Genomic DNA, 22,904 nt, shown 5'->3' with positions numbered 1-22,904 from the left:
AGAAAGGAAAAATGAAACTGGGAAAATAAGTGACGTCCAAGATAGTATATTGTATAAAAAAGCAAGAGATGTGTATTCTGATGCGTCGCATCTTGTTACATTAAACTGTTCAACCGATGGAGCTCCACTTTGTAATAGTTCAAACAAGTCATTTTGGCCGACACAAGTAATCCTCAATGAATTACCCCCAAAACTTAGATTTAAGTATCCTCTTCTGGCCGGATTAAGTATAAATGGAAAAGAGCCATCGCCTGAATTTTCATATGAAATATTTAGTGAATTAACTAAATCATTTGTCTAACGTAGGGATCGATACAACCGATGAAAATGGAATGCTCATAAAATTAACAATTGTTCCTTTATTATTTTCAGCAGACTCAGTTGCACGGCCAATTTGATAGAATAGAATCCAATATAACGGATACTTTGGATGTAGTTGGTGCTACAAAAGAGGATTTTACTGTCATAATGCTGTACGTTACCCTGTTAATAAAACGGATGCTGAAATAAGAAGTCACAATAGTCATAAAAAAGATAATGATGATAAAGTTAAATCTAACTCGCCAACAGTAAATGGAGTCAAAGGATTTTCAGTGTTAATAAATCTATTAACTTTAAACATGGTTTGGGGTTTCCCTATAGATTGAAGGAAGTGCGCCTTTAGATTAACACACGAAAAAAATTTCATGACGCGAACGAGCAATATTGGGAATATAATTAAAATAAAGAACAACATAACCAACGTTGGGAATTAAGCTTAACAACATTAGCCGAAAGTTTAGCCAATTCAGTGATAGTGAGCTTTGGTTGAGTGCAATTTGTCAGCCATATTGGAAGTATATGGAAATCTTGTTTGACAGCATAAATATCAGTTTTGTGTTTTTAAGTTTTAAAACAGTATTAAGTTCAATAATTTACTTTCATATGGTTGTAATTTTTTTATTTTTTTTTATTTGCATGATTAACAAGCCCACGGTAAAAACCATCAAAGGGCACTACAGAGAAACAAAATTACAAAAGTTGTAATGGTTACATAAGTATAATAAGAACTTAAAGGAAAAACAAAACTTTGTAATTTACTTATAATTAAAGAAAAAATATTAGAAAAATAAAATTTATATAACTTTTTATTTTGGTATCGAAGACGCAAAATTAAATCATAACGAAAAAAAGAAAACATTATTATGTTATGTTGAATTGGAATTATCTCGTAGATATAATATACTTTGTGCAACACCTGTAAGGAAAGTAATACTTTGCATGCCTGTAAAGTAGGCGCAAAACAGTACTTTGCTGCACTAGTGCGGCAAAGAGCTTACTTTCCTGCACTAGTGCGGCAAAGTGCTTATTTTGCTGCACTAGTGCGGCAAAGTGCTTACTTTGCTGCACTAATGCGACAAAGTTCTTAAACTTTTGGGTTTTTTTTAGATATACATAGGTATTTGTTTTCTATTTGTATATAATACCTGTTTTTTACAGTAATATACGCGTAAAAAACCACGAATATTACGTGCGGGAACATACGTTCCAAACCCTGCTAAACAGTACGTATGTTGGCGTCAACTAGCGTTTCCAAACAGCTTTTTTTATCAAAACCAAAAGGTGTTGCACAAAGTACTGTGTGCAACACGTACGAAAGAAGATTTTTCAACTTCGTGCAAATTGCTGCCCTCGCTTCGCTCGGGACAGCAAACTTTGCATTCGTCGGAAAACAGCTTCTTTCTGTACTTGTTGCACAATATACTATTGTGAGTTTATCTTTATATGAGAGTAAGGACAAGTAAGCGAAATCTAAATCTATGTTATGATGAACACACATTACATTTATGGCGTTGCACATATTATAAATAGAGGCAGAAAAACCAATTGCCGAATTAGGCATAGGTACTGCGAAAGGTTAATAATATCTGGAAGACTCACGAGGAACTAATTTGAAACATACAATTGAAAAAAATTAAAAATCCGCATTTAATTTTAATTTTCACAGAATTTTAATTATATCTGTCATTGTAGGGTTAGATTGTCTTTCAAGTAAAATTCAATATTGCTATTTTAGCGATAATGCCAATATCGCTCGCTCGTTTTTGACGAAATGTTTAGCTGTTATGGCGAAAAATTTCTCCATTTCTAATGTACTTTTTTTCCGTGCAAGTGTTCTTGCATTGTCGTCGAATTGATGTATAGTTTTAGGATTTTGAATGGTCATGTGTGTTAGCGATTGCGAAATAATTCTATGGAGTGTTAGATTTGAATGAAATAGGTGGGGACTTTTTTCATTGAAAGATTCACGAGAATTGTAAATAAGAGAAGTCTTCACTCATCGTATGCTTTCGTCAGAATACACTGTCGTATTATAAGCGTGCTGCCAGCGACCTTATAGTTATTATCATTTATAGTTTTTGTTAATAAAATGTTTTACTAATAATGTATCAAAATAATGTTATAGTGTGGCAGTTAAAATTCTTACGGTGAATGTGTGAAGATTGGAGTTATTTTCAATTAATTCGACCACGAGGCATTAAACTGATCAAGGAATTTAATATAATGGTTTATTGAAGAAGCGAAAAAACGCATTTATAATTACAATTCTAATTTATCACAACTGCCTAATTGTACATCGTAGATCATAAGGATAATCATAATCTTCTTTAAATAAAGGAAAGGAATTGAATGCTCCAACTTCGTAAACGGCGAAAGCGACGATTGGATAAGTTTTATAATTATTATTTATACATTTCTTATATTTTGTTAATGTCTTTTACTCCATAATTTCTTTTATTATAAACGAAAGCAATACTTGTATGTTTCTTTAATGTTTTATGTGCACACCATATAATAAATATAAATTTTAAATTAACGCCAATAAAATAAAAGAATTCTAAATTGCGAGAAACGTCTCTATATATTTTGCGATCTAAAGGTCATTTTTGTATACTCAGAAAATTGTTTATAGTGAATTAATTAAATCAGAATCAAATATTGTTAAAAGAAATTTTTGTTGTATTTATATTTATTTTTACGAAATTCGGAATAAATCATTTGACGGATTATATTTTATTAATTTGTTAATTCTATAATTTGAGGATAACGTATTTTATTTGTATTTTTAGTTAATTTTTTATTAATAATCAATTATCCACATTGATTTTAAAAACTACTATATATTTATTTATTTATTCTGATTTTATTTAAAAGACATTGAAACAAATATTTATTAAATTGTTAAAAATTATTACAAGATTATTTACATTCACAGCTGCTAGGTGTACTAAGAAATTTATTTAATGTTTGGATTGAAACGAAAATTTTAAAAGCTGATACACTCAAAGAATTAAATAATCGGCTTCTGAAGATGACTCCTCCGCATGAAATACATCGTCAACCAAGAGCGATAAAAGAAAAAGCCAAGTGGAAAGCTACCGAATGGCGTTCTTGGTTGCTTTTTTATTCTTTAGTGTGCTTAAAGAGATTAGTACCAGATACAGTACTAAATCATTACGCTCTTCTTGTAGATAGTGTTTTCATTTTGTTACAAGATTCAATTTCTAAAACGGAACTTAAAATCTGCGATGAAAAATTATTAATTTTTGTTGTACAACTTCAGGAGATGTTTGGAAATAGCGTAATGACATTTAACGTTCACAGTTTGTTGCATCTCGTACAGTCAGTCCGTATGTCAGGACCTCTGTAGTCAACATCAACGTTTCCTTATAAATGTGCAATTTTTTTTTTTAAGAGAGAAATAACTGGTCCAAAAGACGTATATGATCAAATAGCTAAGCGATCATTACTAAGGCTTATTTTTAATTATACGTACAAGGAACTTGCACCTTTAAAAACATGTAAAAAATTTTGTGAAAATCTTTTTACACATTCCCGTTGTAAAAGCGGTATCGAAACCAATGATAATGTTCTCCTGCTTGGTTATTTTGGAGATGAAGAAGATGGTATTCAATTATTTAACCGATGTGTATGGAAATCTGTAGTATTTCATAGCGTCAAGTATAAAAGGCCTGCGAAAACAAACGACACTTTTGTTATGTTAAATTGCGGAGAATTTGGCGAAATTCAAGTTTTTAAACGCCAAATTAATAAAACACTAGTATCGATAAATCTGTTCAATTTAATTCCAGACGAAGTTGTCTCTGTTTCGCACATAAAAAATACAACGGAGTAATGTAATTGTAACGGTTTCCATCGAAGATATCAAACAGAAGTTAGTATATATGGAAGTTCTTGATTCTGCATATGTCAGTAGAATGCCTAACACCGTCGAAATTTAATAAAATTCAATACCAACGTGTTGAAAAAGCTATTAGTAATTACTCGAAAAAATAACAGTGTTAGAATAAAAAAATTAAACACTATCATAAGATTTTTTATTTACCAATTTACCATTTTGAATATATAATAAAAAATATAATATAACAATATTAATTATTTATTTTATTAAATTATATAATAAATAATACTATAAAAATGTCCTTTTAAATTAAATAACAATAATTACTTTCATAAGTGTATGTTGATAATCAATAAGAATATTAAATGTACGATGGGAAAAAGATAAAAGGAGATAAAATGATGGTTATCAAAAGGGATTAAATAAGAAGAGAAGATAGAAAGAGATTGAACCGATTATAACAGTGGTAAAATTAGTAGATATAGCAAGGTATAGAACGAGATAAATATGCAGTGACATTGAAATGAGTATAAAGTGTTATCTTTAGAGATAGAAAAGAGATTCAAAGAGATAATATAAAGATTATTGAAAAAGATTTAGAAAAAGGAAAAAATTCAATTGTTTTAATGTACTAGAAAAATATAGAATGCGATAGAACCGAGGGGATAAAAGGAGACAAGATAAGCTAAGATTTAAATGGGGATAGAAAGAGAAAGAAGTAACTAGAAAAAAGGTAAAAGGAGATAAAATGTGGGTTATCAAAAGAGATTGAATAAGAAGAGAAGATAGAAAGAGATTGAACCGATTATAATAGTGGTAAAATTAGTAGATATAGCAAGGTATAGAACGAGATAAATATGCAGTGACATTGAAATGAGTATAAAGTGTTATCTTTAAAGATAGAAAAGAGATTCAAAGAGATAATATAAAGATTATTGAAAAAGATTTAGAAAAAGGAAAAAATTTAATTTTTTTTATGTACTAGGAAAAAGATAGAATGCGATAGAACGGAGGGGATAAAAGGAGACAGTATAAGCTAAGATTTAAATGGGAATAGAAAGAGAAAAAAGTAACTAGGAAAAAGATAAAAGGAGATAAAATTAGGGTTATCAAAAAGGATTGAATAAGAAGAGAAGATAGAAAGAGATTGAGGGGAATGAAAAAGGAATAGCCTTGAATAGAAACAAGATTATGAAAAGAGATAGGTATGTTATTAGATGAAATTTGAGATAGAAAAAGATTGATGTAAATATTAAGAGTATTAAAAGAGATAAAATAAAGGTTATTGGAAAAGATTGATACAAATGGAGAGATAGAAAGTGATTGAGGTGATAAAATGGAGATAGACTGAGATAGAGAAACTTCATCTCTTTCTATCTTAGAGATAAAAAAATATTCCAAGAGATAGGATTTCTATCCCTTTACTTCCAGCAGGGTACACACACGCATACATCTTACGGTAGAACTGACATCTCCAACTTTAAACATTAATTATTCAATAAGTAAACATTAATTTATTTGCCCTAAATATGTAATAGATAAATGCTTTAATGATTACTTTTGTCAAATATAATAAGTTTTCCTAATTTTTCCTTTTTTTATTCACTAAATATTCTATTGAAAACACCCTATATTCACTGCAAACTATATTTTGTCACTTTTACTGATATTTTTTCTAAAAATATCGACCAACACAGTTAAATATTTAAAAAATTATTAAACATCAAATAATAATAATCAAATAGTAATAATTAAATTTTAAGTACTTACTATTAAGAACGGAATGAACGCACCCTTAAATATTTTACTATACCTTGAGCCAAAAATCATCAGAAATTGTAAAGTTATCTTTAATCGAAATGTTATAACAACGTGAATTGAGGTTAGTATATTTCAATACAAGTTTTTTTTAATAATGTGCTCATTTTATATAAATTTTCACATTTCTCACTGTTAATATGTAAAATAAAACAATTTTTAATACTTAAGAGTATATAAAACTAATTAAATTGATTAGTTCAATTTCCAGTTAATGCGAACCGGCCATGACAGTAATACATTGATACAAATACACGTATTAAAAAATTATACTGTATTGACTATCATTCTTAAAAAAGATAGTTATATTCGTATCAACTTGATACATTGTACAGTATCAAAACGTTGCCACAATTTGACCTGCAATATACTATTAATTTGATACTTTTCAGAAAACTGTGGAAGCGCATGAAAAGTCTCCAATTTTTTATTTTCCGAATCTTTATTTTATCGAAATTCTTTTTATCTAATAAGAATTAATTATAATTTCATTTAATCGAAAGAATAATTGTCAAAAACATTATTTTTTGAATGACTAATTAACAGAATGTTTAATACTGCGAAAGAAAATTTTTTATAATCTTCAAATAACTGAAGTATCATTTCTAAAAATTATTATTTTTTATATTTCTTATTTACACTAATATTTTTATTTTAGAAATGTCAATTTTGATAAATATTATTTTATAGATTTGTTAATAATTATAATAATTATATTCCCAAATTATTATTCAATATAATTCAAATATTACCGAATTACCAATTCTTAAAAAATGTATTGTTCCTAATAATATTTTTACATTCTCATCACATGAGAAAGTATTAGTTTTGGTCGAAAATTGACTTTTGCTAATTTTATGAAATCTTTACGTTTTGAGGTCCCCTGAAACCGAAAAACATGGTCCGGCAAGTCCGTCTGTCTGTGTGTCTGTATGTCTGTATGTATGTCCGTCTGTAGACCAAAATGTTGTTGACACAATAACTTTTGAAAATCTTATCTGATCGTTTTTAAATTTAACGCACTTAAAGTTGGTGTAAAAGTAAAGGTTAAGTTCGTAACCAGCCATTTCCGTCTCTTAAATGGTCAAAAAAAATCTTAAAATAATACTGAAAATCGAATTTTTTGAAAGGAATAAAAGTCAGTTAATTGATTTTGACATATTCTCACCCTAAAATACTCGAAAAACATAATTGTACACAAAAAAGTCGTAATTTTCGGAAAAACCACTCTCTATTTATATTTTTTGTGCGCTTTTTTGAAAAAAATTCAATATTTTGACTCCATTATCTCCGACATTATTGCATATGCGATTTTGCTACCACAGACTTTTTTTCTCGGTTTTGCATCATCTACAACTTTGCTGTTGACAACTTTTTGCCAAACCCTAAACTTTTCGAGTTATTTCCAAAAAACTAATTTTTATTACATTCTCATCACATGAGAAAGTATTAGTTTTGGTCGAAAATTGACTTTTGCTAATTTTATGAAATCTTTACGTTTTGAGGTCCCCTGAACCCGAAAAACATGGTCCGGCGAGTACGTCTGTCTGTGTGTCTGTCTTCGTGTCTGTCTGTAGACGCAATGGTGTCCCTACGATAACACTTGAAAAACTTATTGCATCAACTTGCAACTTTGCATGCACAAAGTTAGTGTTAAAATACAGATCGAGTTCGTTAGCTAGACATTTTTGTCGAAAACTACGCAAACTACAGTAGTTTCAAAATTTTAAAAATTCAATTTTTTCAAATTTCATTATTTTTAACTTTATATTACTTTAGATTAGAAAAATACAAACAACTTTTCTCTACAACATTTTTTCGTAGAAAATTAATTTTTTTTTCTTTTTTTAAAGTTTTTGGGTCAGGCTAGCTCAACTGGGTTAAAAAATTCTTATTGATTTTCTAAAATGTTATAACTAAAATATATTCATAAAAGTTTTAACATTTTAGAAAATCAATGAAATTTCTTTTATACAGTTTGGCTGGTCTGACCCTTTTTTACATTTTAATTTATGGTCCTATCTTGTTGGAAATGGTTTTTTACATTCTCATCACATGAGGAGGTATTAGATTAGGTGAAAAATTGATTTTTTATACCTCAGGCACAAAATAGGCGCTTTTACACTGAGAAAAATAGAGTTTAAAAAACTGGGAGTCAATATTGAAAAAACTGGACTCAGTCCAGTAAAAGTACATTAATTCATTTCCATCAAGCATCTTAGGGTGTTGCGTATAGTGTATAGAGGGCCTTAGTTCCAAATGTCACTGTAAAGAGCATTGAAACACAGGCGAAGATTATAAGGCGCGCTGCAGTGTGCATAGTAGAGAAACTGGACTCAGTCCCCTACTTCGAAATTTTCACAATAAAGGAACGCAGGCGCGGAACCTGTCAAAATAAATGGCCGACGCGACGCGAAACGAGTGTTTCCTTGTATTCACTTCGTCAATTTTATATAAAAAAACAATAACCAATCATTAAAAAAAAGAAAAATGTGTTAAATGCACTCTTTATATATTCATATTCCTTAATTCACAAGTTTTATTCTTCCCACATCTTCATACTTACAATTAACAACTAAATGCATCGGAAAATCTTACAATCATACGGGATTGAACATCTACCTAACCATACAACTAAATATACGCATAATTATAAATCGCACGCTTTTACATTAAGCCTCTCGGCTACGCAATCGATGGGGGAAATTTCCTATTTAAGAAACATCCCTTACCAATGAAATAAATTAGAATATGCGTCGATTTTACTTTGTAATTAATGTAAGTATGGATGTCAACAATATTCATAATATTGAATAAATAATATTGTCAACTAGTTTAAATTTGATACGGTTATTAGAATTTAATAATAAATAAATAAAAAACATTAATTTTTTCTTAATAACCTTGAAACCTTTTTTAAGTTTGACAGTCCTCATGGTAAATTTGATTATTCTTTTTTTTCGTGTACAAAATAGTGAATTGACCTTGAATGAAATGTATAATTAATTATTCTCACAGCAATATTTAATAATTTAATGAACTTAACTGCACTGCATAAATAATAGTTGAGAGTAGTAATAGTAAGTGAAACGGTAAGATAAGTGAACGACCATTAGTGTGAGAGAGAGAGAATAACTTGTGGTTTTCGAGTAGGTATCTACTTTATGTGCACGGCGTTCATTTTTCGAAAGAACTGGACTGAGTACTATTTGTTCAATATTCGCTTCTATTATTGACTTGTGCTTTGTACACTGCCGCGTTCTTTTAACAATTACATGAGAAAGAAATTTCTCATTCCAATTTTTTATACTCTTATTCCCTCTTAGACTATATAAACAGTCTTGTTTAAGCTGATGAATGGGATAACTTGTGTTGAGTCCCAAACTGTTCAGCTATGAAACTTCTAATACTATAGTGTGTACCTGTCACATATTATTCTATAAAGGAGTACTACACTGACTGCATAAATCATTTTTCCATTTTTCTCCGTGTAGATAGCAGCCAACAGGAACTAAAAGCCATTCATTTGTCCACTTGAATGAAAATGGCGACCTTTTTTCCCATGGGCAAAAAAACAGCTAGTCCCATGCGTTATTTTTGCTCATGGAAAAAAAGGCCGCCATTTTCATACAAGTCGAACAAGTGAATGATTTTTACTCCCTGTCGTCTGCTATCTTAAATCGCCACTTTTGTACCTTTGGAATAAAAAATATCGTAAGTAACACGGGATTTAAAGGCTGCCTTTACGTACCTTGTTGCTTAATATACTATTTGCTAATTTTATGAAATCGTTGCGTTTTGAGGTGCCCTTAATCCAAAAAACATGGTCCGGCGATTACGTCTGTCTGTAGGTCTGTCCGACGATAACTTTTGAAAAACTTAATTTTTTTAAAAACTTTTTCGAATTTTTGACTTTTTGTCTCATCTTAGTGGAGGTGATTTATTTTTGCTTGTTAAAACGATGGGTAAATTTTGGAGGATTGTTTTTATTTTCTTAGTTCAAAATTTTTTTTTGAAATGCTGTGCTATTTATTATTATTTTGTTCTAATTTGGGTATCCTACCTTTGCTTTGCTTACAATTTCTAAGCAAAGAATACACGTTAATACCTGAAGTAATTCTCATATTGTTGAAAATGACCTTTAAATTAAGAAGAGAAGCTTTAGAAAACGTTTACTATTTTATAAGTTATTCAAATATTTGTATAGCATTAAAAATGGCAATTTTTTCAAAATCTAAGTGAATTTCTTGTTTAAGCTCAAAATAACATATAATAACAATATTTGTTAATATATTTAATAAATTATGTAAGAGGCGCGTCCTGCCGGAAGGTCCTACCGAAAGTTTAGGCGCTTGGACGTTCTTTTAAAAAAATCATGCAGAAAATTTATCTAATTGTTCATTTTTAAATCTTCAGTAAATTTAAAGTTTTTCTTATAACAATTAAACTATCACATTCACTGTATCCGGATTTACATGTTTTTAATCATACATTTGATATATATTTACAAATCACGTATATAGGAGGAATGAGACATAATGGCTAAGGGGCGTAATGAATAATTATAATTTATTTAAAAATCGTAAATCGAAATGATTTCGCTCCAAAGACAACTTGATATACTGCAAGTTTCTACAAAGTTTGATTATTTATTATTCAATCACTATTGTAAGAAATATAGTAGAAAAACTGTATTTCACATATGAAAGTAACTTTTCAAAATTTTCATTTTTTCGTTCTAATTTTTTAAAAATAACTTTAAAAAAGAAATTAAAATCGCGTTTTAAGCTTGAAACATTTTTTGAGGGTCAATTTGAGATTTTTGATTCACACTTACAGTATTGATAAAAATTAAAAAATATTTTCCAAGTACCCCTAGGGCGTGTTGGCTAATGAAACAGGCTATGTATAAAGAGCAACCTACGATTCCGACGAAGTGTACGTTCATTATAGAAAAAAAGTAAGCATAATATAGGGACGTTGGTCTTTTTAAAAGAAAGCTAAGATACCAGAGTAACTTTTTAAGAGATAAACACTTAATTAAAACAAAAATGTCCGAGTAAATCGACAAAGACCGAAATTATATTTTAAATAATTTTTTTTAATCGATTTTTTATCTTTCCTAATATTAATTTTTCCAAATAATTCTTTTTCATAATTTTTATATTTCCTAATTCGTATTTTACAAAACATACATTTTTTCTAAGATTTAAATTCTCTAATTTATTATTTTCCTAACCTATAAATGTCATAATAAGAATTGCACTGAATAGTTATTTCACCTACAGAATATCCGGTTTCGACGTTTCCCATCTCTGAAGAATATGGCGCCGAATTTGAAAAATGTTTATTATTTTATTATATAACAATTATTAATTATTACAAATATTGTTTAAAACAAATTTCCTTATAATATTTAGCGTTGTTAATTGGTTTAAACAATATTTATAGTAATTAATAATTTTTAAATAATAAAATAATAAACATTTTTCAAATTTGGCGCCATATTCTTCAGAGATGGGAAACGTCGAAACCGGATATTCTGTAGGTGAAATAACTATTCAGTGCAATTCTTATTATGACATTTATAGGTTAGGAAAATAATAAATTAGAGAATTTAAATCTTAGAAAAAATGTATGTTATCTAAAATACGAATTAGGAAATATAAAAATTATGAAAATGAATTATTTGGAAAAATAAATATTAGGAAAAATAAAAAATCGATTAAAAAAAATTATTTAAAATATAATTTCGGTAAGAATAAAATTATACGAAATAATTATTCCAATAAAATAAAATTGTAAAAACTAGTTATTATACAATAAAAAAATTTGTATAAAAAATTATTAGATACTACAAAAATTTTGAAAAATAATATTTCGATATAATAATAATTGTGAGAAGTGACAATTCGGTAAAGTTATAGTTAGAAAAAATACATGTTAGAAAATATAGTAATTATAAAGAAGAATGATTAGAAGTAAAGAAAATTATGAGTAATGTTAATTCGAAAAAGTTAAAATTATTTTGAAAGACATTTATAAGAAAAAAGTTTTATAACAAATGATATTTCGAAAAAATAAAATTTAGAAACTTTAAAATATAGAACATTTACACATTATAAAAAAATATTATTAGGAACAATAAATTTTTTAAGAATTGGTAATTCGGTAATATTTGAATTATATTGAATAATAATTCGGGAATATAATTATTATATAATTATTATTATATAATATTATAATAATATTAATATTAATAATATTATTATATATTATATATATTATTATATTATATTATATTATATATTATTATATATATATACATATAAAAACTTTATGAAATTTAAGAATAGTTTTCATAATAGGGTCAGAATTTCTCAAACAGATCACCTAAAACTAAAAAATTTTCTTTTTGAACCAAAATAGTTTTTTTGACGCTTAATATGGCTAAGAAAAATCCCTAAAAATATTAAGCCAAAAAAAATTTTTTTGTAAAAGTCTCTGGGGTCGTAAGTAAAAAAGTATATTTAACAACTGACTGCGGGGGAAAATTTTGTATTTATTATCGTTTCAAAAGTTTTTCGTAATCAGCGAAAACCCTCTAGTAACGAGTTTCAAATGAAAACGATGAATTTTAGAAAACTTCATTCGCCATATTGGATCCGCTAATATGAATTTTCAAAATCTTAAATCGAATTGGTAATCAGCGACCCTGAAAACCCTCGAGTAAAAAGTTTCAAGTGAATCTGATGAATTTTAAAAAATGGTGTCCGCCATATTGGATCCACCATTTTGAATTTTCAAAATCTGATATTGGATTCGTAATCAGCGACCCCGAAAACCCCTGAGTAACAAGTTTCAAGTGAATTCAGTCGATTTTTCATTTTCATGTCCGCCATATTGGATCCGCCATTTTGAATTTTCAAAATCTGATATCGGATTCGTAATCAGCGACTTCAAATACAATAGTATGCTCGTTTGCGCAAATTTTAGTTTTCTAAAAAGTTGTCGACATTTTGAGCCCACTTATGAGATTTTAGTCTTGACTGCGAAGGGGTTAACAATTGAATTTTTTAGTACTAATAAATTAACAAATGTTTTTTTCGCGTTTCAGTTGACGGATTTTAAAATTAAAATATGGGTTTTTTCGTCTTGAATTGCACTATGTGAATATATTTTTTGTTTTTAAATTTTTTTATTTTTTATATAATTTGTTTATAAAATGTTAATAAACAAATATGTTCTTCACGTCCTAACAAAAAAATTAAAATTGGATTCTATTCCTTAAATGTCTCCGAGTGTAAAACCGTTTCGAAAAAAATGAGCCTCAATTAGAAAAAAAGTTATTAATTAAAAACTGCAGCTGTGTATAGCTTTACATGACGCTATTCTCGCCCCGCGCACATTGGCATTTCTTACAATTTACTGTTCAAAATTGTCTGTAACCTACAAATTTTATCGGATTTTCATGGGCTTGGTCTTAAATTAAAGGGGATAAAATTTCTAAGAGATCCCACTAAACCAATTTTTGAATTTGAAATTGTTTATATTTTTTTTGTTACTCAAAGTTAACAATTTACAATATTTTTAGAAAAAATCATGTTTACTTTTTTATTTTTTCATTGCAGATAATTATAATCAATTTAAATTAGTCCAGCATGACCATTAGACAAATAATAATGCATAATACAATTTATTTAAATTGTTGCAAACAATGTTAATTAACAAATAGATAACTTTGGTTTTTTTTTAAAAAAAATTTTTTTGCAGACAAATTTATGTTTATTTAAATAATCTATGTCGATTTTGGTAAAAAATTATTTTTAATTTAATAATTACCATTGTTATTAACAATCATATGAACAATAATATAGTTATCAATAATCAAGTAGAGCTTTACATGACTTTAAACTCGTTAAAATAGGAAAAATAATTTTTCTTTTGCAGAAATAAGCCATTTATTTGTTTAAAAAGTAAATAATTTGTTTACAGCAAATGTAATTGTTTGTGCTTAAATTTTTAAAGTTTTTGAAAGAATGTACATATTATATAAACAGTTTATGTTTTAAAAATGCCTAAAATGTTTACAAAAGTTAAAGAAACTTGATTATAGTTCACATGATTGTTAATAACAATGGTAATTATTAAATTCAAAATAATTTTTTACTAAAATCGACATAGATTACTTAAATAAACATAAATTTGTCAGCAAAAAAAAATTTAAAAAAAAACCAAAATTACCTATTTGTTAATTAGCATTGTTTGCAGCAATTTAAATAAATTGTATTATGCATTATTATTTGTCTGGTGATCATGGTGGACTAATTTAAATTAATTCCAATTATCTGCAATGAAAAAATAAAAAAATAAACATGATTTTTTCTAAAAATATTGTAAATTGTTAACTTTGAGTAACAAAAAAAATATAAACAATTTCAAATTCAAAAATTGGTTTAGTGGAATCTCTAATAAATTTTATCCCCTTTAATTTAAGACCAAGCCAATGAAAATCCGATAAAATTTGTAGGTTACAGACAATTTTGAACAGTAAATTGTAAGAAATGCCAATGTGCGCGGGGCGAGAATAGCATCATATAAAGCTCTACACAGCTGCAGTTTTTAATTAATAACTTTTTTTCTAATTAAGGCTCATTTTTTTCGAAACGGTTTTACACTCGGAGACATTTAAGGAATAGAATCCAATTTTAATTTTTTTGTTAGGACGTGAAGAACATATTTGTTTATTAACATTTTATAAACAAATTATATAAAAAATAAAAAAATTTAAAAACAAAAAATATATTCACATAGTGCAATTCAAGACGAAAAAAACCCATATTTTAATTTTAAAATCCGTCAACTGGAACGCGAAAAAAAATTTGTTAATTTAGCAGTACTAAAAAATTCAATTGTTAATTACTTTTACAAAAAAATTTTTTTTGGCTTAATATTTTCAGAGATTTTTCTTAGCCATATTAAGCGTCAAAAAAACTATTTTGGTTTGAAACGAACATTTTTTAGTTTTAGGTGATCCGTTTGAGAAATTCTGACCCAATAACTGTTAAAATAATCTTTTATTTACCTGTTCAATGATATTTTTATGAATTTCTTCGCGTTGCATTTGATTTCCATTCATTTCAGAAATGTTTGTTTTCAATGTATTTTCACGTTTCTCTTATTACTTTTTTCCATTTCAAGTCTCTCCTTTTCTCGCCTTTCTATTTTCCTTTCACGCCTCTGTGTATCACTCCTGTCCCTTTCACGTCTATCTCTTTTACGTCTATCTGTTTCAATTCTCTCCGCTTCACGTCTCTCTGCTTTACGTATCTCTGCTTTACGTATCTCTGCTTCACGTCTCTCTGTTTCAATTCTCTCTGCTTCACGTCTCTCTGTTTCAATTATCTCTGCTTCACGTCTCTCTGTTTTAAATCTCTCTGCTTAACGTCTCTCTATTTCAATTCTCTCTGCTTCACGTCTCTCTGTTTCACTCATTATCTATTTCTTCTGGCTTCAGACTATATATTCTTCGAGGTTTACTAATTTTTGATTCCTCAGATTTGGTTGGGAAAATGTTTCCCTACAATAAATATAATAATATATAAAAGCGTTTTCATACATTTTATAAAATTATAATTTTAATTACATTATAATTCTTTTTTAAAATTAAATAAGGGTGTTTAATTATTTTAATTCCATTTTTTAATGAAATAAGTAAATAAATGATTGGGGTACAAAAGTTCCAAAACGGAAGTTCCAATCGAAAAATTCCAAGAAAAAAGTTCCAAAATGAAAAGATCCAAAATTTATATTTCCACAGTACAAAAGTTCCAAAGCCCAAAATGTCCAAAATATACATTTTCCAAAGTGCGAAATTTCCAAAAAAAATTTCCAAAATAAAAAGTGTTGAATTGTTAAATAAGTTAAAAGTATTGAATTTGTTTGAAAAAATAAAGCATCTCCAATATTTCAAATTATTTTTTCCATCTGAATGCTTGTAATACAGAAATCCTTCGATATGTAAATAATTTTTTTCCGACTTGTATTAATTCTGCCATAATTAAAATTTACAATTTTATATAATTTCACTGGCATGCCAATTCCACTGTTCACTATTTTATAGTATAAATAAAATTTTTAATTTCACTTATTTATAATTTAATATAATTTCACTTTTTACTATTTTTAATTTGAAAAAATTTTTTAATTTCACAACATAATTTGTTGGTGCGTTGGTGGATTTCTGGTAACACATTGCCGACACTAGGCGCAAAAATTTAAATTCGCCAAGAAAATATTTTGTTGTAAATTAATTCCAAAGACCCCAACCAAGGTTATATTAATTTTCTGCCGACAGAGCAGCAGCCGTTGAAACTATGGTCCAGTAATGGTATAGCTATACTACTAGTAACTATCTAGTAATTTGACAGTTGAGCTAGAAAAGATAAAAAAGTGAACTGCTTTACCTGCCGGTATAGAGTGTGACCCGAGTTCGCTCCCCGTTACTGCTAGCTATTTTTCGTTTGAACTGAATTAGTTCTTCATTAGGGTTTACTTATAAGTTTGTAGTGTGATAAAATAATAATATTTATTTCAATGTTGTGCTTAATTCAAGGAAAAAGTGTAACTTCCAAAAAAGTAAAGAAATAAATAAATAAAACTTAAAATTTAAGTGATTAATTTTTACGGCATGCTTTTCAGTAAAAGTTAAATTTAAAATTACTAAATGAATAAAACGAAAAAATAGTATCACATTCTAGATAAAATTGTAAAATTCTTATTCACTTCCAAGAAAACAAACCGTAAAAAATAAAAACAATGTAACAAACTTAGATATAAAGAAAAGAAAACTCGAATTAGCTGACGCAACGACATGCAGCGGCTCACAAAATATTTCATAACTTTTAAACTATTAAACTTCCCAAATCAAAGATGTCCAAATTGGTCAAAAATAGTAAAATATTTTTTATTATTACACTAACCGTCCACGAGTATCAGGACGATAACACGCGACTCTATGAAAAAACATGCCATCACTTATTCAATCATATCTCGTAAATAAAAGGAGATAAAAAAAATCTTAAATACGGTTAGAAAGCTGATTAAGTTTTGCGTAAAATAAGCCGTCTTTGAAGTCATTTTGTTAACTATTTTTTAAGTTGTAGAGTGAGAGATAAATGAAAAAAATTATCAAATTTTCTCATTTTTGTCTCTTGACTTCAACTTTTTCAAAAATCTCAAAAAATTTAGATGAAAGTTTTTTAAAAACACAGAAATCTTCGTTTGAATTTTAGGTTTAAAATAAGCCTTCGAAAATTAAAAAAGATTAATCCGTCTTTGACATATCATTAAAAATGTAAAGCCGTGTTTCGAACGATTAGTTTCTTTATATTACTTGTGAAACATCATTATTTATTATTCCCCAGCATGAATCCGTCCCTGTTTTCTCTCCCATTCGCAACCACACAAAGCTAGAATCTAGTCGTCACAGTTAAACTCCAATGCACCAATCGTCGAAACACGGCATCACATTTTTAATGATAATATATCTAAGACGGATTAACCTTTTTTAATTTTCGAAGGCTTATTCTAAAGCTGAAATTCTAACCAAGATTTCTGTCTTTTTAGAAAAAATTTTTTCTAAATTTTTCTAGATTTTTTAAAAAGTTGAAGTCAAGAGACAAAAATGAGAAAATTTGATAATTTTTTGTATTTCTTTCTCACTCTACAACTCAAAAAATATTTTGATTAAGGAAGATTTCGACTATATCAGCAATTAGTGACATCTAGTAGACGTCGATTAAACTCTTTGGTTTAGAGTCAGGTGTTATTCTCAAGATAATTATTCCGATATGGTTGTCGGTAAATAAATATATTTTTTGAATTTAATTTTTGATCTGAAAAAATAAGCTGCGTGAACGACTGCACTGTGCAGAATCGAACCCCAGTTAATAGGTCGTCCAGGCTGTGTTGGCATGGTGCATTGGTAGGCGTTAGTCCCGCGAAAGGCAGCTATTAACTGGGGTTTGAGTCCTCACAGATGCACAGTGCAGTCGTTCACGCAGCTTATTTTTTAAGGTCAAAAATTAAATTTAAAAAATATAATTATTTACCGACAACCATATCGGAATAATTATCTTAAGAATAACACCTGACTCTAAACCAAAGAGTTCAAGCGACGTCTAATAGATGTCACTAATTGCTGATATAGTCGAAATCTTAGTAGACATACAGGGAGGGTTGTATATACAGATTCCTGCACCGACATGTTACCGACACTTTTAGCCCAGACTCAAACCACTTAACCAAGACTCAAACCCTTAAGTGGGGGGGTAAGATCTTGATGATTAGGCGGAAATGACGTCATACACATTCCTGCACCGACACTTTTAGTCCAGACTCAAACCATTTGGGGGAGGGTGCGATTCAGTCCATGATTCTGAGGCGGATATGACATTGTTGTTTATAATGTCTTTGATTTATTGCTTCCGGTTTGGGATTTATCTAAGGAATTTTTCCTACGTGTAATTTGATACCTATTTATTTCTTGTAATTATTGTCTTTATTTAAGCTATTGTTTTACATGTAATTTGATATCCTGTTTATTAGATTCTTATCTAAGGAATTCTTCTCATGTACTTGTTGTTTATGATATCTTTGATTTATTGCTTCCGGTCAACATTTTCGGTACTTTTCATAAAAATGCTTTTGATCTTACCGCAATTCTAAGAAAACTATAATTAAATTAAAGGTTAAATAGGTCATATCTTGTGTATATAAAGAGAGCAATTTTTCTAAACGAAATCATTCCTTCAGTTTAAGTTGGCTGATGAACATATTATTAGCAAAGCATAGTGAAATTCAAGTGCGATTAAACAAATTAATACAAGAAATTGATAAAGTTAAAAGTTTAATTGAAGAAAGGTCACAGTTAAATATTTTAGTGAAAAAATTTGAAAATTTAAACTTTAGTGATAAAAATGAATTTCGATAAATTAAACAAGGCAAGCAAAGTCTTGGTCACCAAAACAATAAAGGAGTTAACCATCGATGCATTCTATAAAGTAACAGACATTCGAAAAATTGATACGAAATTTGGTCCGAAAATTATTGCTGAAATAAATAATGATTTTAACATTTTTCTACCACCAAGAATGCTAAAAATATTTGAAGAGGATGCAAATCTTTTCAACAGTCTGAAAGCAGAAGCTACAAGAAGTGGTGTATATTTAAGAAATCGTGGAGGACTTTACAATCAAATAGAGTTTGTTCCTGAGGGAGTTGACCAGTAGAAGACAAAAAAATGTCATATTTACCATGTCGAGAAATGTTATTATCAAAAATTTACAACTTAAATCAATCATTTACAAAACAAGCTGTTGTTGGAGCAGAACTGGACACAAATGGAAATATAATACCAAAAATTCAACTAAGAAGCAGCCATCCACGAGTATCATTGTCTTTGGAGCTTCAAAAATGGCGCCTTTTTGTGTGATGCAGTAAAACATATCATACGATTTTTCAATGGAGATTGTGATGCAACAGTATTGGATTGTGAAACGTTTACAATACGTTTTAGTGTTACATATCGTTTAATATTAATTGAGCGTTTAGATCAATCTTTTACATTTAGTGAAACGTCATTTGCAATATTTAATGAACTTATTCCTTGTGTCAAACAAAAATATGTAGAACTATCAAAATTCAATTTGCAGTATAGTAAAGATATAATTGTAAAGTCTATTGCAGAATTAATCTTTAAAAATAATGTAATGTGTACAAAACATGCCACGGATTTTATTAAAAAACATTACAGTAGAATACTTCAAAAAGTGATGGGAAGAACTAATATTTTAAATTTAGAGACGTTATTGCTGGAACTTGTCACATTTCACTGCAAACAATTATCAAATGAAGCTATTCATCAAATGTCATATATTCAATGTATAAATGGTCGTTTATTGTAAAAGAGAGGATAAATAAATACAAGAATGCATACAATTCAATTTATTTTTATTTTAACCTTTCTCAAATACATTATAATTCAGATTCGTTTATCCAACTGTTATGAGAATTATCAAAACCTAACCATTTTACAAATACATTAGATCCTCGTTTTTTAATACTTTTTCAACTAAATATACATCTGGATATTTAACTTTAGAAAGTTCTTGCTCGTAAAAACATCCACTTATTAGATTTTCCTGATAATCCTTCAAGATATATGTTATTGGATTAGTATTTTTTACATCGCTTATAGTAAATATTTCTGTAGTCCAGTTTGGTGTATAACATTTCTCAAAAACATGTTTAACTTTACTTATACGTACTCTATCTCCAACTTTAAATTTCTTATTATATTTCCTGTTTACTGCAACTTTTTTAAATACATTTAACAATAAATTATTTTCATTTTGAGCATTTACATCTTTCGGTTTCATTCTTATTGTCCGATGTTTACTATTATTATACGCATTTACTAAATCACTTAATATGTCTATCCATTTGTAATTACCGCGTAAACTGAATTGCATCCACATTTTATTCTTCAAAGTACGATTAAATCGCTCACAAATTGACGCTTTCAAATTACTATGCGTAGAATACAAGTTAATGTTATAACTTTTAATGAGATTTTCAAACTGTGAATTATAAAACTCTTTTCCTTTATCTACTTGCAAATTTTTTGGTATACGTTTTTTAAATAAAATAGATTTCATTGCCGCAGTCACATCTTCACCTTTTTTGGACTTTACTGGAACAGCCCAAGCAAACTTTGAAAATGTATCAATGACGGTTAGCAGGTACTTGTAACCTTTATTTTCTCTCGCATAAGGTTGCATTTCAACAAGATCAGCTTGCCAAGTCTCGTCAATACCTCGAATATCAACATTTCTTCGCTTATAATTTTTTCTCGCTGGTTTATGTAACTCTTTCACCAACTGTAGTTTTTGATCCTCCATTGTTAATTACCTTCAAGTGTGCGCAGTCTGCTGTCTAATTGTAAAATAATCTCTTTGCTGGTAGACATCATCTCTATATTTCTTTCAATACTGATTCTTAGATTTTCAAAATATTTTTTTATCAAATCTTCTATCTCTGAAATCTTTACAACATTGTCATTTATATCATTTCTCACAGAACCGATTACATCATAGATGGCGTTCGCTTTAGATTCAATTACTTTGTTTACAGTATTCAAGTTTACTGCATCACTGTTGCTCTCAGCATCAGCTACGTTACAAAGTTTCTTATTTTCAATATTAAAATCTCCTTCACTAGTCAACTTAAAACCAAGTTCTGGAGGACCTCGATTTGAAGTTTCTGTGCTTTTAAACTGACGTCCGAATATGTCGATACTCATCATGAAAATGATAAAAATTTCTACAACTGTTAATTAATAAACAATTCTAGCTTTTCTCAACTCTTCAATAATTGATATAATCTCATTATTATGACTGGGATTTCCAGCTGCTTGAGATGCCAAGAGCAATCTTAAACGATCAACCAATTCATTAGGATCATCCCAATAAACATAATCAATTTTTGTATCTTCTTGTTGAGTCATATATTCTGGAATTAAACCTTCACCAGAATGTACTGCTATATAGTTTAGATATTTTAAACTCTTTTTATCTCTAACAGCGCCATCTGCTTTGTAATATTTTTTATGAGCATTAGTTAATATTACAATATTTTTATAATTTTCTCGATCAACTACACTTAAAACAGCTTCTTCTGGGACTTTTTTGAATAAGAGCTCAAGTAAACCTTTCGTTGCAGGATATGTTTTATTACCTACACTAATATTATTTTGTTCAAAATTTATTCCTAAATTACCAATCATTAATTGCCCTTTAGATAATTTACGAACTCCATATGAAGGATCTAAATCTTTTCCCTTTTCATCCAACATTTGAAGATATAAAATAGCACCATCTTTCTCTGATTTATCTCCATCTTCATTATCATCTCCATCATCATCATCATCATCATAATCATTATCAATATCATCACCGTTATCATCATCATCATCAGCAGCTGTTGCAAATGATAAGTCATCTCTTAAAAATGAATCATTCTCTCTCTTAAGTTCTTGATCTTCTTCAAACTCTAAAGGAAGGTCTCCCTCTCTTTCAATTTTTACTGGTCGAATTTGTTTGACACTTTCAATGTCGTCAACTAATTTCTGAATTGGTGTCACTATAGGTTTAAACGTATTATTTAAAGTCTGTTCAATTTCTTCCTTGCCCAATTTCATCAGTCTATGCTTTCGTTGAATAGCATCACTGGCTTTTGCAATTTGACCAAGAATATCTTTTTGCTTTTGAAAATGTTTCAAGTGTGTAGAAGACATGTTGATTGACCAATGTCTTGAATGAAACTGCTTACAAAGAATATCATTTCTCTAATTTTATAAAACAATCAAAACATTTTCTATATCTACCTTCATTAATATCACGATCTTTATCAAACACTATAAAATCATGCTTATTTTTCCAACAAGAGTTGCAAAGTTTTTTAAATTCTATAAATGTCATATCAGTATTTACATGATCATCATAAATATGTCTAAGATTCATTTCATCTTGTTTGAATAAAACTAGTAAATTAACATTGTCACGTATTAAATGTTTTGGAATGCGCGCATATGTTTGACATAAATAAAAAGAATCCACAGCTTTGTGTCTTCCCATAGCAAAAAAGCTTTAATATTATCTTGTTTTTCACATGCTACGTCATCAAATATAAATATTGAGTTTGGTAACGCATTGTTTGGTTCTACAACATTCACATGTTCATTAAATGGAAAGTAGCCAACACCCTCTACTGGTTGCAAAATGTTTTCTAAAAATTTGTATTTTGGTTGATATAACGATTTTGAGTACAGATAAACATTTTC

The 22,904-nt window shown here is 28.4% G+C and overlaps 1 protein-coding gene across 1 annotated transcript; it reads right to left on the bottom strand.

Moving 5' to 3' along the window:
- Positions 1–478: 478 nt before the first annotated feature.
- Positions 479–22,358, bottom strand: LOC122508335 (inner centromere protein-like). Its single transcript, XM_043621615.1, has 4 exons — positions 22,169–22,358; positions 21,842–22,042; positions 15,187–15,423; positions 479–501 (listed from the first exon to the last, which is right to left on the bottom strand). Exons 1-4 carry the CDS (start codon positions 22,356–22,358, stop codon positions 479–481), a joined length of 651 nt encoding a protein of 216 aa, XP_043477550.1.
- Between the last annotated feature and the right edge of the window lie 546 nt (positions 22,359–22,904).

This window comes from Leptopilina heterotoma, unplaced genomic scaffold (assembly GCF_015476425.1).
Source record: "Leptopilina heterotoma isolate Lh14 unplaced genomic scaffold, ASM1547642v1 Lhet_538, whole genome shotgun sequence".
NCBI classification, from domain to species: Eukaryota; Metazoa; Arthropoda; class Insecta; order Hymenoptera; family Figitidae; genus Leptopilina; species Leptopilina heterotoma.
Note: the sequence above shows the minus strand (reverse complement) of the source record. Positions and strands in the feature narration are given on the sequence as shown.